The following is a 12,013-nucleotide window of genomic DNA, read 5'->3' on the forward strand; positions in this document are numbered from 1 at the left end:
AATATTAATTAATCTTCCTGGCAGCAAATGAAGCAGCTACACAAAAGCACTTGAGAGAGGATGTCAATATCGCAGCCGTCAATGACATTAACGTTCCAGTTCATCTGCCGGGTCGTGTAAAAGTAAAGAGTTCCTCGCTAAAGTCAAAGTCAAAGTTGAAAGTGCATTAAAAACATGAGTTGATGCCCCCGAGAAGTAGAGGAAAGAAATCTGCCAGACAGAAAAAAAGTATGGAGCGAGAGGGTGACAGAGGACTGCAGAGCATTCAATAAGGTTACAGAACATTGACTTCTGCTTTTTCATTCCCCAACCGTCTTATCAGAACAAGCCGGTTCTCTTTCTGGCTCCGGCCCAGCGGCTCCTGGAAGCACTGAAATATTGTATGTGCGTCCACTCCACTATATGTGTGAGAGGGAAAGAGCAGGTGTGGGCAGGCAGGCCGGCTCACTGAGCTCCATTCAGCAGAGCACTTGGAGCAGAACACACAGTATATGTAAATGAATTATTGATCAGTAGCGGCTTACTTTTTTATTCTCCCTTTACTCATTTATTCTCATCCATAGTTAAGGGGTTGAGAAAATGCAAATGGGCAAAACACAATACTTATGATAATGTGCTATATGTCATGTTTAGAACCAAAGTCTGGCCGTAATTAAAACGGAAGGAGCAGTTTTATTTCATTTAGCATATTATTCAAAGTTACAGCCTCGCAGTAAGCTAAACATACTTCCAGTAAAGACCGTGGACAGAAGTTGGCCATTGAATTTTTTACCTCATGAGTAACTGTCCTCACTAAAAGTGTGAAAGCAGTTATTGGAATGCAATGATGGCGATTATACATCGAAAGAGATGCCAAGAACACAAGTGAAACCATTTGTACAGAATATACATATACTATGTATATTATATAGAATCACCAGTGAACAACGAAGATAGTACATTTTGATTAATATAGTAAACATGAACACAGCAAAAATTTTAAAAAAAGGGGGGATAGAGTATCTAACAGTCAGTCCAACTGTATAATCATAGTTTACCAAGAATGTTACCATTACCATTTAGCCCGTAATCAGATCATCACCAAATCATCAGCCTCCGAGTTGTAATCCTGAGTCTGTGATATTTGGAATGACGATATCTTTCATGTGGTGAAAGTGTCAAAGCGACAATTACTGGCAGTCACATCTATATAACATCTAATATTAACACTAATTCATATCTTATTTCACTTGTTAACATACCACTCAAAATCTGCAGCTAGAAAAGTAGATCATTTAAGCTATTGAAATGATGTGGCAATGAATCTAGCAGCGGGGTAACAATCTTGTATTAATGAGCCGATAGCTCGAAGTCATCATGATGGAAGGTTTTCCTGTTCTCCCCAGCATTCTTTGTGTGTATGCAGTATTAGCTTCAGGCACCTAGCATAGAGGCTAGATGAGTTAGCACTTACAAACTATGTGTTTTTTTTTAATAGAATATGATGCATAGCTCTGCCCATCAGTCATATATAAAGTTGTAAGAATTGGTTCAACCTTAAAGGGGAAGTTCACTTCAAATTACAAAACACGTGTTTCCTCTTTCCTGAGGTGCTATATACGCATCTAAAATTTTTTGCTAGAAACTAGAAGGCACTAGTTTATAATAGGTAGCTAACTAATCTGTTAAATGTTATAGTTCAGTTGAAGAGGACTCCATTAATGTTTGCATGCTGCACTGTCACGGACACAGAGGTCTTGTCTGTGAGCAGATGCAGATTTACTTCCGTGTGGTGACACGGTTTAGTTCAGTAGAGGGAAAATGAAGCTGCTTCTGACAAGTTCTGTGGATTATCTTGAGTGACCAGTCGTGATTTCTGGAAAGAGACATTGCTGTTCAGTTCTGCTTCACACGTTCTTCACACTTCAATGTTTGACCACTCGTTCGCAGCAGTTTCAAAGACGGATCTCTGGAGTTAACCGCAATTTTTAAAAAAGCCACGCTCCGCTCCTCATCCCACTGCTTCACATGCACATTAAAGATGAATCCATAACTGTGAGGAGCATGTTTTATTCACTGTTTGAAACCTGTTTTACTGAGGAGATAGAAATCGAGCTGCCAGGTACCCATCGAATAACCCTGGTAATAATTCCAAAGCCTCGGTTTGATCGTACGTCTTTGCTGCAATTTACACGTGTAATGGGGAAATGTATTCCTGCTCTAATGTATTATTGATTCCCCTCACAGTCTCCCTCAGACAAACAGTACAGTACATTTTCAGCTCCAATCACATGTGCATATGTTGACTGAGTTATCCGCTTCTTAAATATGCAGCCGCTAGCTTTGCAAACAATAGCAAGCTTTTTATCTCTGTGCCGGCGCAACGCTTGAATGAGCTTCACGTGATCGTCCCCGATCCATTTTACGGTCTTTTTGCAGATCAAAGAATCCAAAGGAAAGAGAAAATAACAAGTATATCGTTCCTCTTTGATTCTCAACTTCAGTTCCGCCAATGTATTTTCTTTTAAAGTTTGACATTTTGTGAGTTTCACCTGCCAACTTCATCAGCAATGTGTGAATTTGCATATTTTCCTGGCTCTAATTGGAAGCCCCTCTTGTGAACTCTCTTTGCTTTTCCTCACCGACATCTTTGAAGGTTATATTTCGTCATTATATCAGCAGAGAGGCATGGCTTGTTAAATTTTGAATCTGTCGTTTTAAGTCCAGACATGGCCTCTCGCTGAAAGCATTCGTCTCTGATGTTTGTCCTTGTTTTTATTCTTAACTTGGCACAGCAAAGGAAGGGAAAAGAAAGTGGTTCAATTTGTTCCCTTAATCGGATCTCCAATGACTCTCTTCTCTGCCTTGGTGGAAATGAAATGCTTTTGGGCAGGAGATTGATTCCTTACTGCAGGTAGAGCTGCAGCATCTTCACCTACTAGAACTTTGTTCCCACAGCAGCTGATGTACATGTCGGCTGTCTTCATCACAATAAACACGACATCGGTTGTTTATGTTTCTCCGACATGAACCTCGACCTCTGGTTGACCCTTGGTTTCTCTCAGACACAAAGGAAGCGTACCGTTGTTAAAGTGCCAAAGAGCTTGTAGGGATGAAGGCTGTGCTGTGTTCATATGCATCTTGTTTCAGTCGGTATCGGTTACCTTCTCCTCTCGGTGCCAATTTCTACATAATGTTGCCGTAAGTCAAGTTAAGTTTTGGTTCAGTTACCTTTTGTGGGTGATGTGAGCAGCAATTTTACTCACAGAGGAAATAATACACCTGCATTTGCATATTCTGAAACGCTCAGCTGGTGCCACTGAGATTAGCTTTTTTTTTCAATTAGTTGATCAATCATCTTCTTCAGCACAATACCACATAAAGTTAGTTGTGAACACCGGAGGCTCAACTGCAGCTGCAGTCTTCCTCGGTGGTGAATAGAGCCCAGCCCACTCCATCCTCCTCCTCTCCCTCTATCTCCAGCTATGTTCCTCCACCTCCTCTCTCCTGCATCCTCCACTCCTCTGTCCATTTTTGATCCACCTGGCTGGTCTGGACTACCTGCACCTGACAGGTGAAGGATATGGAAATATAGTTTAAGACAGAGGGAAGCTTGGGGAGGAAACATATTGGGTGGATCTATGGTGATCTGACCTCTCTGTGGAGTGGTGTCTCTCATGTGGTATGTATGAAACACTTTTTTTTTTTCACACATTGTGTGTGTGTGTGTGTGTGTGTGTGTGTGTCATTTTAACATCAAATTGCATGAATCGGAATTTAAATTACAGAAGGAGGTGCTGATAATTTTCATTATTAATTAATTGCTTTTTTAATCAGTCATTCTAGCTGTACAGTCGATAACGTGTCAGGATATATGGACATTTGCCCAGTTTCTCTCAATTTTCCAGAAACCAAAGTGTCTTTTATAAATTGCTCGTCAATGTTCTGCCGGTTAACTGATGGTTTCAGGGTTTCAGCTCCAATTAACAGAGAAAAAAAAATCTACAAAGGGTTATTTCAAACTTTTGCACATGCATGTGCTGATAAATCAGTAAACTTGCCCGTCCTTGTTGGAAATATGCTAATAAAACTGTGTTTTAAAGGCATGACAGAGGCTGAGATTCAAAGCGTGTCCTTGAGTGTGAATGTCTTTGATTTTATTTGTATGGAAGCACTTTTTTATCTCTATATTGACGAGTGGCTCATTTTTTTTTTCTTGACAATTCATGTAGCTGAAGGCTTTTATTATAAATCTCTCTCAGTACTCAGCCACGAATTAATCGAATGAGATGTTGAAGCGCTTTTCTTTGGAACGAGTTCTCCACATATTCCATGTCATGAGGTTGAAGGCTGCCTCTAGAATAACGGGGCGAAAGATCAGAGCAGAACTTGAACTCTGACACACTCGACTCTGAATGCCGCAGGAAACAAAAGGAAAACCTTCCTATTCATTAATTCCCTGACATGTATCCATATCCGCAGCAAATTGGACGGTCACACTCATTTTTAATTATTAAGGCCCCTCATTTGTCGTTCCGCTGATGGCATCACAAGCCCTTTGTTGGTGCGGTGATATGTGATCCAGTTCATATCAATGTGGAGACACCAGATACTCTTGTTTTGTGATTGAGGGTCTGGAGAATTGGTGGGGGTGCTGGCGAGAGGGGGGATTTAATCCAGCGGAATTAAATGTCCAGCCAAGTTAGAGAGATGTCTATGATATATGGACGTTGAGGTGTTGGGTTGCATTTTTATCAGGGCCATGATTGGGCAGTGGGGTTTTCTGCTTAAGTCAAGCTCAGTACATAATGTTGAGTCAACTGATGGTGAGCTTAGTAAGATAAAGATAACATAGAACTGGTTGATCAGATCAGAATTGAATTAGAAACAAGTTAACTCTTCATGATGTATGTTTCCTCCCCTTTCTCCTCCCATCTGCTGACTCCTCCACCAGAGCAGGGAAGGGAGTTTTCTCAGCCATGAAGCTCGGAAAGATCAAGATCTCTAAAGACGATCACAAGAAAGGAGGTAAAACACTCAGGGGTTGGTTGGACGGGTCATCCACTGGAGTTTTCCTCTGGAGATCTGGATTTGCATCCCATCTGTGACCAAGAACCAGGAGGGAAATGTTTTGAATGTGTTACCTAATTAAGTTTGCATATGTAACCCAAACCCTTACCTTCCATAACCGTAACCCAAATGTACCAATTTGAACCCAACAGGTCTTTTCCTAAACCTAACCATGTGATTTCTGGGCATAACCTTAACTAAGTAGTTTTTGTGCCTAAATCTTACCAAACTGTGTCCAGTTGACAATGTTAATAACTTTCCAAACATATTAATCAAATGTTAACAGTTTGTCACCAAGCTTTATTTTGAAAGGGCCATAATTTTTTTTTTATCACCAACTTGACTGCAGAGCTTTTATTTTGAAAGTCAAATTGAACAATTTATTTGACATATTGTTACCTCGGTCAGCTTAGGGCCACTGACCAAGGTCCCTTTTACCTTTATTTATTTATATTGTGTTGTGTTCATTTGGTTGCAATCATAACCATGCCACTAGAAGCCCTTAATCCGACACACTGGATGTCTGAATGGTTTGGATTTTTTGAAAACGATTTGCTATATTGCATTTACAATTAGGCCATTTAAAAGATGATTTTGCGACTTACAATGGAATTAACATACATTGTATATAAAAATGTACTGGAATCATCGTTAAAAAATATCCAGAGTTCTATTGTTGATTACTTCATTTCAATTGTCCAGATGAGCCTGCAATCCTGGACATGGAGGACCTGGACAGGAAGGCAATGCGTCTTGCTGGGTCTCTGGATCCTGACACCATCTCTCTGGCCTCTGTCACAGCCGTCACCACCAACGTCTCTAACAAGAGGTCTTATATTTGTTCATGCACTGAGACAGCATGCCAGAGAAATACACTCAAATATGTCAACACACATCGGGTTAAAACACACAACCTGCCATAGTCAGTGCTGAGCATCTCAAACTGCTGATGCTGCAGGATTAATCTAAGCTGCTACCATTCATTAGTATAGCAACATATCCAACCTTGGAGTGAAAACAAAATGAGAGCATTCACAATTTAAGATTCAAACTTATAATTGAGTTTGTGCAAGAGATTTGATGCACTCTTTCAATCTACTGATAAAAATGTATTTTGTTCAATTTCTTCAGGTCAAAGCCAGATATCAAGATGGAGCCAAGTTCTGGACGACCAGTGGATTATCAGGTGTGTGTGTGTGTGTGTGTGTGTGTGTGTGTGTGTGTGTGTGTGTGTGTGTGTGTGTGTGTGTGTGTGTGTGTGTGTGTGTGTGTGTGTCTAGGTGTTCTTCTGTGTGTGTGCATATTAAACACACACATCTCTACCTGCCTTTACACAGGTGTGACAGTCATTGATGTAGGTTTGTGCAGATATCATGTGTTCATCTCCACTTATGTCTCGTTCTCTTGACACTTTTTCTACAAATTGCGATGTTTTGTTGTGACCATTCAAATCTGGGTATATTTATGTATTACATTTGTACATTTAAGTGCAGCTTCAATTAATTGTACATGATGCTGTAAAAATACAAACATAAGTAACACAAACTAACTAAGTTATTGCACATGGAGCTGGCTTGAGGTGCACTTTCAAAGAATAGTTTGTTATTTGAGGAAAAATACTTTTTTGCTAATGGGAGGATTAATCTCACTCAAATATTTTATGGCGCTTCAAGCTGATTAGCTTAGTTTACCATAAAGGCTGAGAGCAGGTTGAAACAGCTAGCTTGGCTCTTTTCAAAGTCAGAGTCTGCCTACCGGCACTGTTAATGCTCACTATTCAACATTGTCATCCGCTGTTAATTAAAAACACTGTAACTATTTCTTTGTGAACAGCAGAGACATAATTTTTACACTGATACACAAATTGTACTAACGGAAAACAGTGTATCTGGTAAGTGTAATTAGTAAGCTTAGAGGCAGTGGTAGACAGAACTTTGAATGGAGACAAACTAGCTTACCATAAAGCTTTAATGTTAAAACAAGCTGATACCACTGGGCATACTTAGCTTTCACAAAACACTTTTTACTTTTGTGCTAAGAGTTACATGAGAAAATTTAATACCTCTCTTTAATCTCTCAGCTAACATAAGGCTGAATCCTGCAGCCAGTTAGCCTAGCTTAGCTTAGCTTGAAAAACATGGGGAAAAAGCTAGCCTCACTCCTTCCAAAGGTAACCAAATCTGCCTACCAGCACGTTTAAAGTTCACTAACCAACACATTATACTTGTTTGTTAATACGTACAAAAACAACATGTAAAAAAAAAAAGTGACAATTTACAGTTTTACAGGTTACGCATATCTGCACCTTTGTCTTATTGACACCATGGCTGTTTTCTCACTGTGACTACCACACTGAATTTATTCACCACAGCATCAAAGAAAAACAGAGAAAATAATTGTGGACACAGTGTAATTGGCCTCCAATGTAAGCCCATGGCCTACTTTAATGACCTATTTTATTTAAACACATGAATACATTTAGAAAAACACACCGAAATCTGGGTGTAATTGTCGGCAGCAGACTGTTTCTCGGTGTTCCCCTTCATTACCCAACAGCTAATTAAACCAGAGGGATATTACTTGGATAAAGAAACTTTTAGCCTGAATCTAGTTTATCTAACATATGCTACTTTATTTAGCCTGGGAAGATGTCCGAGTAAAATCCCAGACTAAAAAGTATCTGGCAAAGTTTCTCACATAAAGAATGTTGCTGGCTGGAATCAGGATCATTAGAGTTTGTGAAAGACCGATTAGTGTGTTTTGCCTTTGGACCGTCCTCAGGGTAATTACTGCATAGTTGCGTGATTTATGATAATGGCATTACTGCAGCTGAACTCACTGTTGGAGGGAGGTCAGGTAGTTTTAGCTTCAATACAGTATCTGATGTGCTGATACCTCCCATCAGATCAGCATCACAGTGGTCGAGGCCCGGCAGCTGATAGGCCTCAACATGGACCCCGTGGTGTGTGTGGAGATCGGAGACGACAAGAAGTACACGTCTATGAAGGAGTCCACCAACTGCCCCTACTACAACGAGGTGAGATATTTAAGATGTAATCCTCCATGAAGGCAATGAACAGTTTTTATCTATAAATGAACTTTCTCTTTGCTTCATGTCAGCATCACTTTGTCCTTCCCGTTCTTCGTTATTGCTTCACCTATAAAAACAGTTGTACTTCAAATGCTGATCTCATTTTCTAACCTATGCAGTAGTATGGACATAAACTGCCTACAATCACGTTATAGCCAACGCTGAGGCCCGGCTGAGTTCTGTTGTTGAAGCTGAATGAGACACAGATTGGATTTGGCTCAAAGTGGTAAAATCACCGTGTCATGGTGCATTGAATTCAATGTACTGTATATAAAGTGTATATGCCAGAAGAATCTATAGTATACTATAGTATCTGAAAGGTGAATGCAACATTTATTAGAGTCTGTAAAATCCCACTTTATTTTGAAAGTTTCATGTGACTTGAAGTAGCTATGATTAACATTTAATAATGCATCGCTGACTTTTGGGTGAAAGCAGTTATGATTCTGCTGCAACCACAACGATTTCTGTGAAGATGCAGGAAGTAAAATTCAAAGTAGATGCTGGCTGTGTTCTCTTCCATGGCCAAATGTTGTAATGATTTATTGGCACCAAAATAAAACACAAGGCTCCGAACTAGAGAGTTCTCGTTCCTGAACAGTAGGGAGTGTAGCTTGTGGTGATGAGGGTCGTGCTGAGCTCAGCCTCCAGTTTGTGTCCTGCAGGGAGTGGAAGTGACAGTTTGTCTGCTATTGATTCTTCCTGTTTGTCTGAAAATCCCCCGTGGACAGGCAAACTCTACCTCTCTCCTCCTGTCCAGAGCCTCCAGTCTGTTCAGAGTCGGTGACTTTGCAGTTCTTATAGTAGACATGTATGTAACGCTGTGATCCTACCCTCTTACTGAAGTTATACACAGTGCAGAGACAAGTGATAGAGACACTGTACCATCAACATGATTTTGAAGATGTTATTTTAAGGGGAAAAAGTTACGTCATGTTGCTTTAACTTGCTCTACAGTTCTGTGCTTTTTCAGATTCTCTGTAATCCGTGATAATCAGTCAGGCAGTAGGCATCTCAACATTCATCTGGAGTGAACACTTGGGAGCAGACATGATTTGCCCACTCTAAATGCAAATAAATACACGCATCGCTTGGACGAACGGTCACAACATTTTCTACACAAAGAAAGAAATAACTTAATGTAAAACATTTGCCGATTTAACAAGAAGGCCCAAATAATTAAGAATTTTTCATAGAAAGCATTTGACAAAATGTATAAAGTTTCTCATTACTCAAGAATTCATAAAATTTAGTGATTTTATGATTATGGCTGGGGATTTTCTCTCCTTCGTGTCCTTGCTGTTGTCAACTGCAGATGCTGTGGCTGCTTTGACCATCCCCAACTGGGACTGACTTCTGGCAGCTCAGGGGGGATACATGGGAACAGAGAAGTCTGAGTTCTTGTCGTGTTCATCCATGCTGACCAGCCCCTGTCAATACTAGACATGCACATAAGCTGCAGCATAGCAGTACTAATACAGAGACACCTGAAAAGTCTTACAGCAAAGATATGTCGAAGCTTCAAATCAGCCAGTTCTTTTCAAGTCCACTCATCTTTTTTCTCCACAGAACTGAACGTATTGCTTCACTTCTCATTCCCTCAGTTCCTCGGTTGAGCTCTGCACTGATATCGTCTGAACGTCAAAGTTATCTAATAACAATCACTGTGGCACATCTTTACTCCCAGAGCAAATCTAAAAGGAGAGTGTCTTATCCATTTTAGATAGATTAGAATGCATTTTAATGGACTGGCCTTTTTCTCTTCTCTCTGCAGTATTTCGTCTTCGACTTCCACGTCCCCCCTCATGTCATGTTCGATAAGATCATCAAGCTCTCGGTAAGTTATCCATAACTCAGAGTACACACCGAGGTCCACTAGGGTTAGATTTGAAAGAATATCTGCTGCATAAAAGTACCTGAACTGAAGGTAATACAGCTCCTTAATACTTTATAGTGCAGAGAAGGGGAGATAGAGTGTAAAGACTTAAAATGATATCGCTGATGTTGCATTGAGTAACAGAGTAACTGGTGGAGAGTAACTGCCTCTTTAACGTAAAAATGGTTCCAGACATATGCAGCCCCTTGTTAAACATAAAGTCCATAGCCATCTGTTTCCCCCATGGCACTCACACATTTAATTATTCATGGCCGTTTCCAATTCTGTCGAGTTTTTATTTTAATATTTAATTCCTAACTCTGTCTGTGTAGGTTATTCACTCGAAAAATCTTCTCCGGAGCGGGACCCTGGTGGGAACGTTCAAGATGGATGTTGGCACCGTTTACTCCCAGCCCGGTAAACTACGACTGCAGCGCCGATATTCAGCCGATAACTTGTCATAATGCACCTGCATAGTTTGTGATTGTTTGACATCTATCCCAGAGCATCAGTTTTACCACAAGTGGGCCATCCTGTCCGACCCCGATGACATAACAGCGGGCTGCAAAGGGTATATAAAGTGTGACATCGCTGTGGTGGGGAAGGGCGACAACATCAAGACCCCGCACAAGGCCAACGAGACAGATGAAGACGACATAGAGGGGTACTGAGCTGTTCCAGATGTGTTTGAGCTGTTACAGATTCACAGTCTCTTAAACGTTGGTGAAAAGCATTAAAATATTTGGTAATGATGCATATTTTTGTGCCAGGGGTTTTAATTTCAGCGATAAGTAAACATTCTCAAAACCCTCCACAGAGATACTCACAAAGCATCCTCAGAGAGCTTTTTCCACCAGCTGTGCTTTTCTTCAGTCTAATCGATGACTCCACAATCTTGTCTCTGACCGAGTTTTGTGCCGCCTCTCATTGCCAGGAACCTCCTGCTCCCGGAGGGCATCCCGGCAGAGAGGCAGTGGGCCCGGTTCTATGTGAAGATCTACCGTGCCGAGGGACTTCCCAAAATGAACACCAGCATCATGGCTAATGTGAAGAAGGCCTTTATAGGAGAGAACAGAGACTTGGTCGACCCCTACGTTCAAGTGCAGTTCGCCGGGCAGAAAGTAATTCACTCCACATCCTGCAATCTCTTATTCTAATACTCCCTGAGGAGTTATTACTGAGCCCTTAAAATGCACCGTGGCTTCTATGATATATACAAACGCAGACATCTGTAGTGTGGGTTTTAAAGGCTTAACCAATAATTCCATATATTATTAAAGAGGAGCAACGTGCCATGGCTATTAAGGAGTTAGCGTTTTAGATTTATTAAATTATTTGTTGTTAGAATAAAAATCAGCAAGCAAATTGTTTCACAGATCCAATTACTGTGTAAACACTATCATAAATACACTAAAATACAAGAGAAGATAGAAAATAGAGAGAAAAAAAGCTTGCTACATTTAATAAAACTCTCTTGTTGAGGCTTCAGTGCTGTTTGTAATAAGATGGTGATTCATAAGTCTGGGAAGCAAAGTTTAGAGAAGGTCACAACTATTTCTGACCCTAATATGCCCATCAGGCTGTTTAGATCAATAACTTTGTCACATACATTGAAAAAGTTTTTATATAATCCTCAATTCATTGAGCTGTTGCCCAGTCCGAAATACTGTATATGGCTTTGAATGCCTGGATAATCTCTGCATTTTAAAGGACAGGTTCACATGTTTTCAAGTATCTTATAGGAGAGATATTATGCTCTGTTTCAGGTTCATGATTTTATTTTGGGTCACCACCAGAATACGTTTACATGCTTTCGCTCCTTTCCCTTTAAGGGCCCCCTTTCCTAATGCCCCATCTGCTCTGATTTGTCAGCTCACACACGCCTGAGCCAGCACCCCTAACAACAACATAACAGCTGCGCTAAACTAATTCTTACATGCCAAACTACCTACTAGTCAGAAATTGTGCAGATATTGATGTAATGGGATGTCATGAAG

The 12,013-nt window shown here is 40.5% G+C and overlaps 1 protein-coding gene across 13 annotated transcripts in view; it reads left to right on the forward strand.

The window, feature by feature from the left end:
• Positions 1–12,013, forward strand: part of otofa (otoferlin a) — an 84,443-nt gene that overhangs the window by 44,414 nt on the left and 28,016 nt on the right. For all 13 annotated transcript variants that reach the window (XR_005072442.1, XM_037086006.1, XM_037086011.1 and 10 more), the window contains 8 exons: positions 4,934–5,007; positions 5,752–5,878; positions 6,181–6,235; positions 7,955–8,086; positions 9,915–9,977; positions 10,349–10,433; positions 10,521–10,680; positions 10,951–11,137. Coding sequence is in view for 12 of the 13 variants with exons in the window: in XM_037086006.1 (XP_036941901.1) it covers positions 4,934–5,007; positions 5,752–5,878; positions 6,181–6,235; positions 7,955–8,086; positions 9,915–9,977; positions 10,349–10,433; positions 10,521–10,680; positions 10,951–11,137 (883 nt within the window). In the remaining variant the exon portion in view is untranslated. The remainder of the gene's footprint in view (positions 1–4,933; positions 5,008–5,751; positions 5,879–6,180; positions 6,236–7,954; positions 8,087–9,914; positions 9,978–10,348; positions 10,434–10,520; positions 10,681–10,950; positions 11,138–12,013) is intronic.

The sequence above is a fragment of the Acanthopagrus latus genome, chromosome 22, assembly GCF_904848185.1.
Source record: "Acanthopagrus latus isolate v.2019 chromosome 22, fAcaLat1.1, whole genome shotgun sequence".
In the NCBI taxonomy this organism is placed as follows: Eukaryota; Metazoa; Chordata; class Actinopteri; order Spariformes; family Sparidae; genus Acanthopagrus; species Acanthopagrus latus.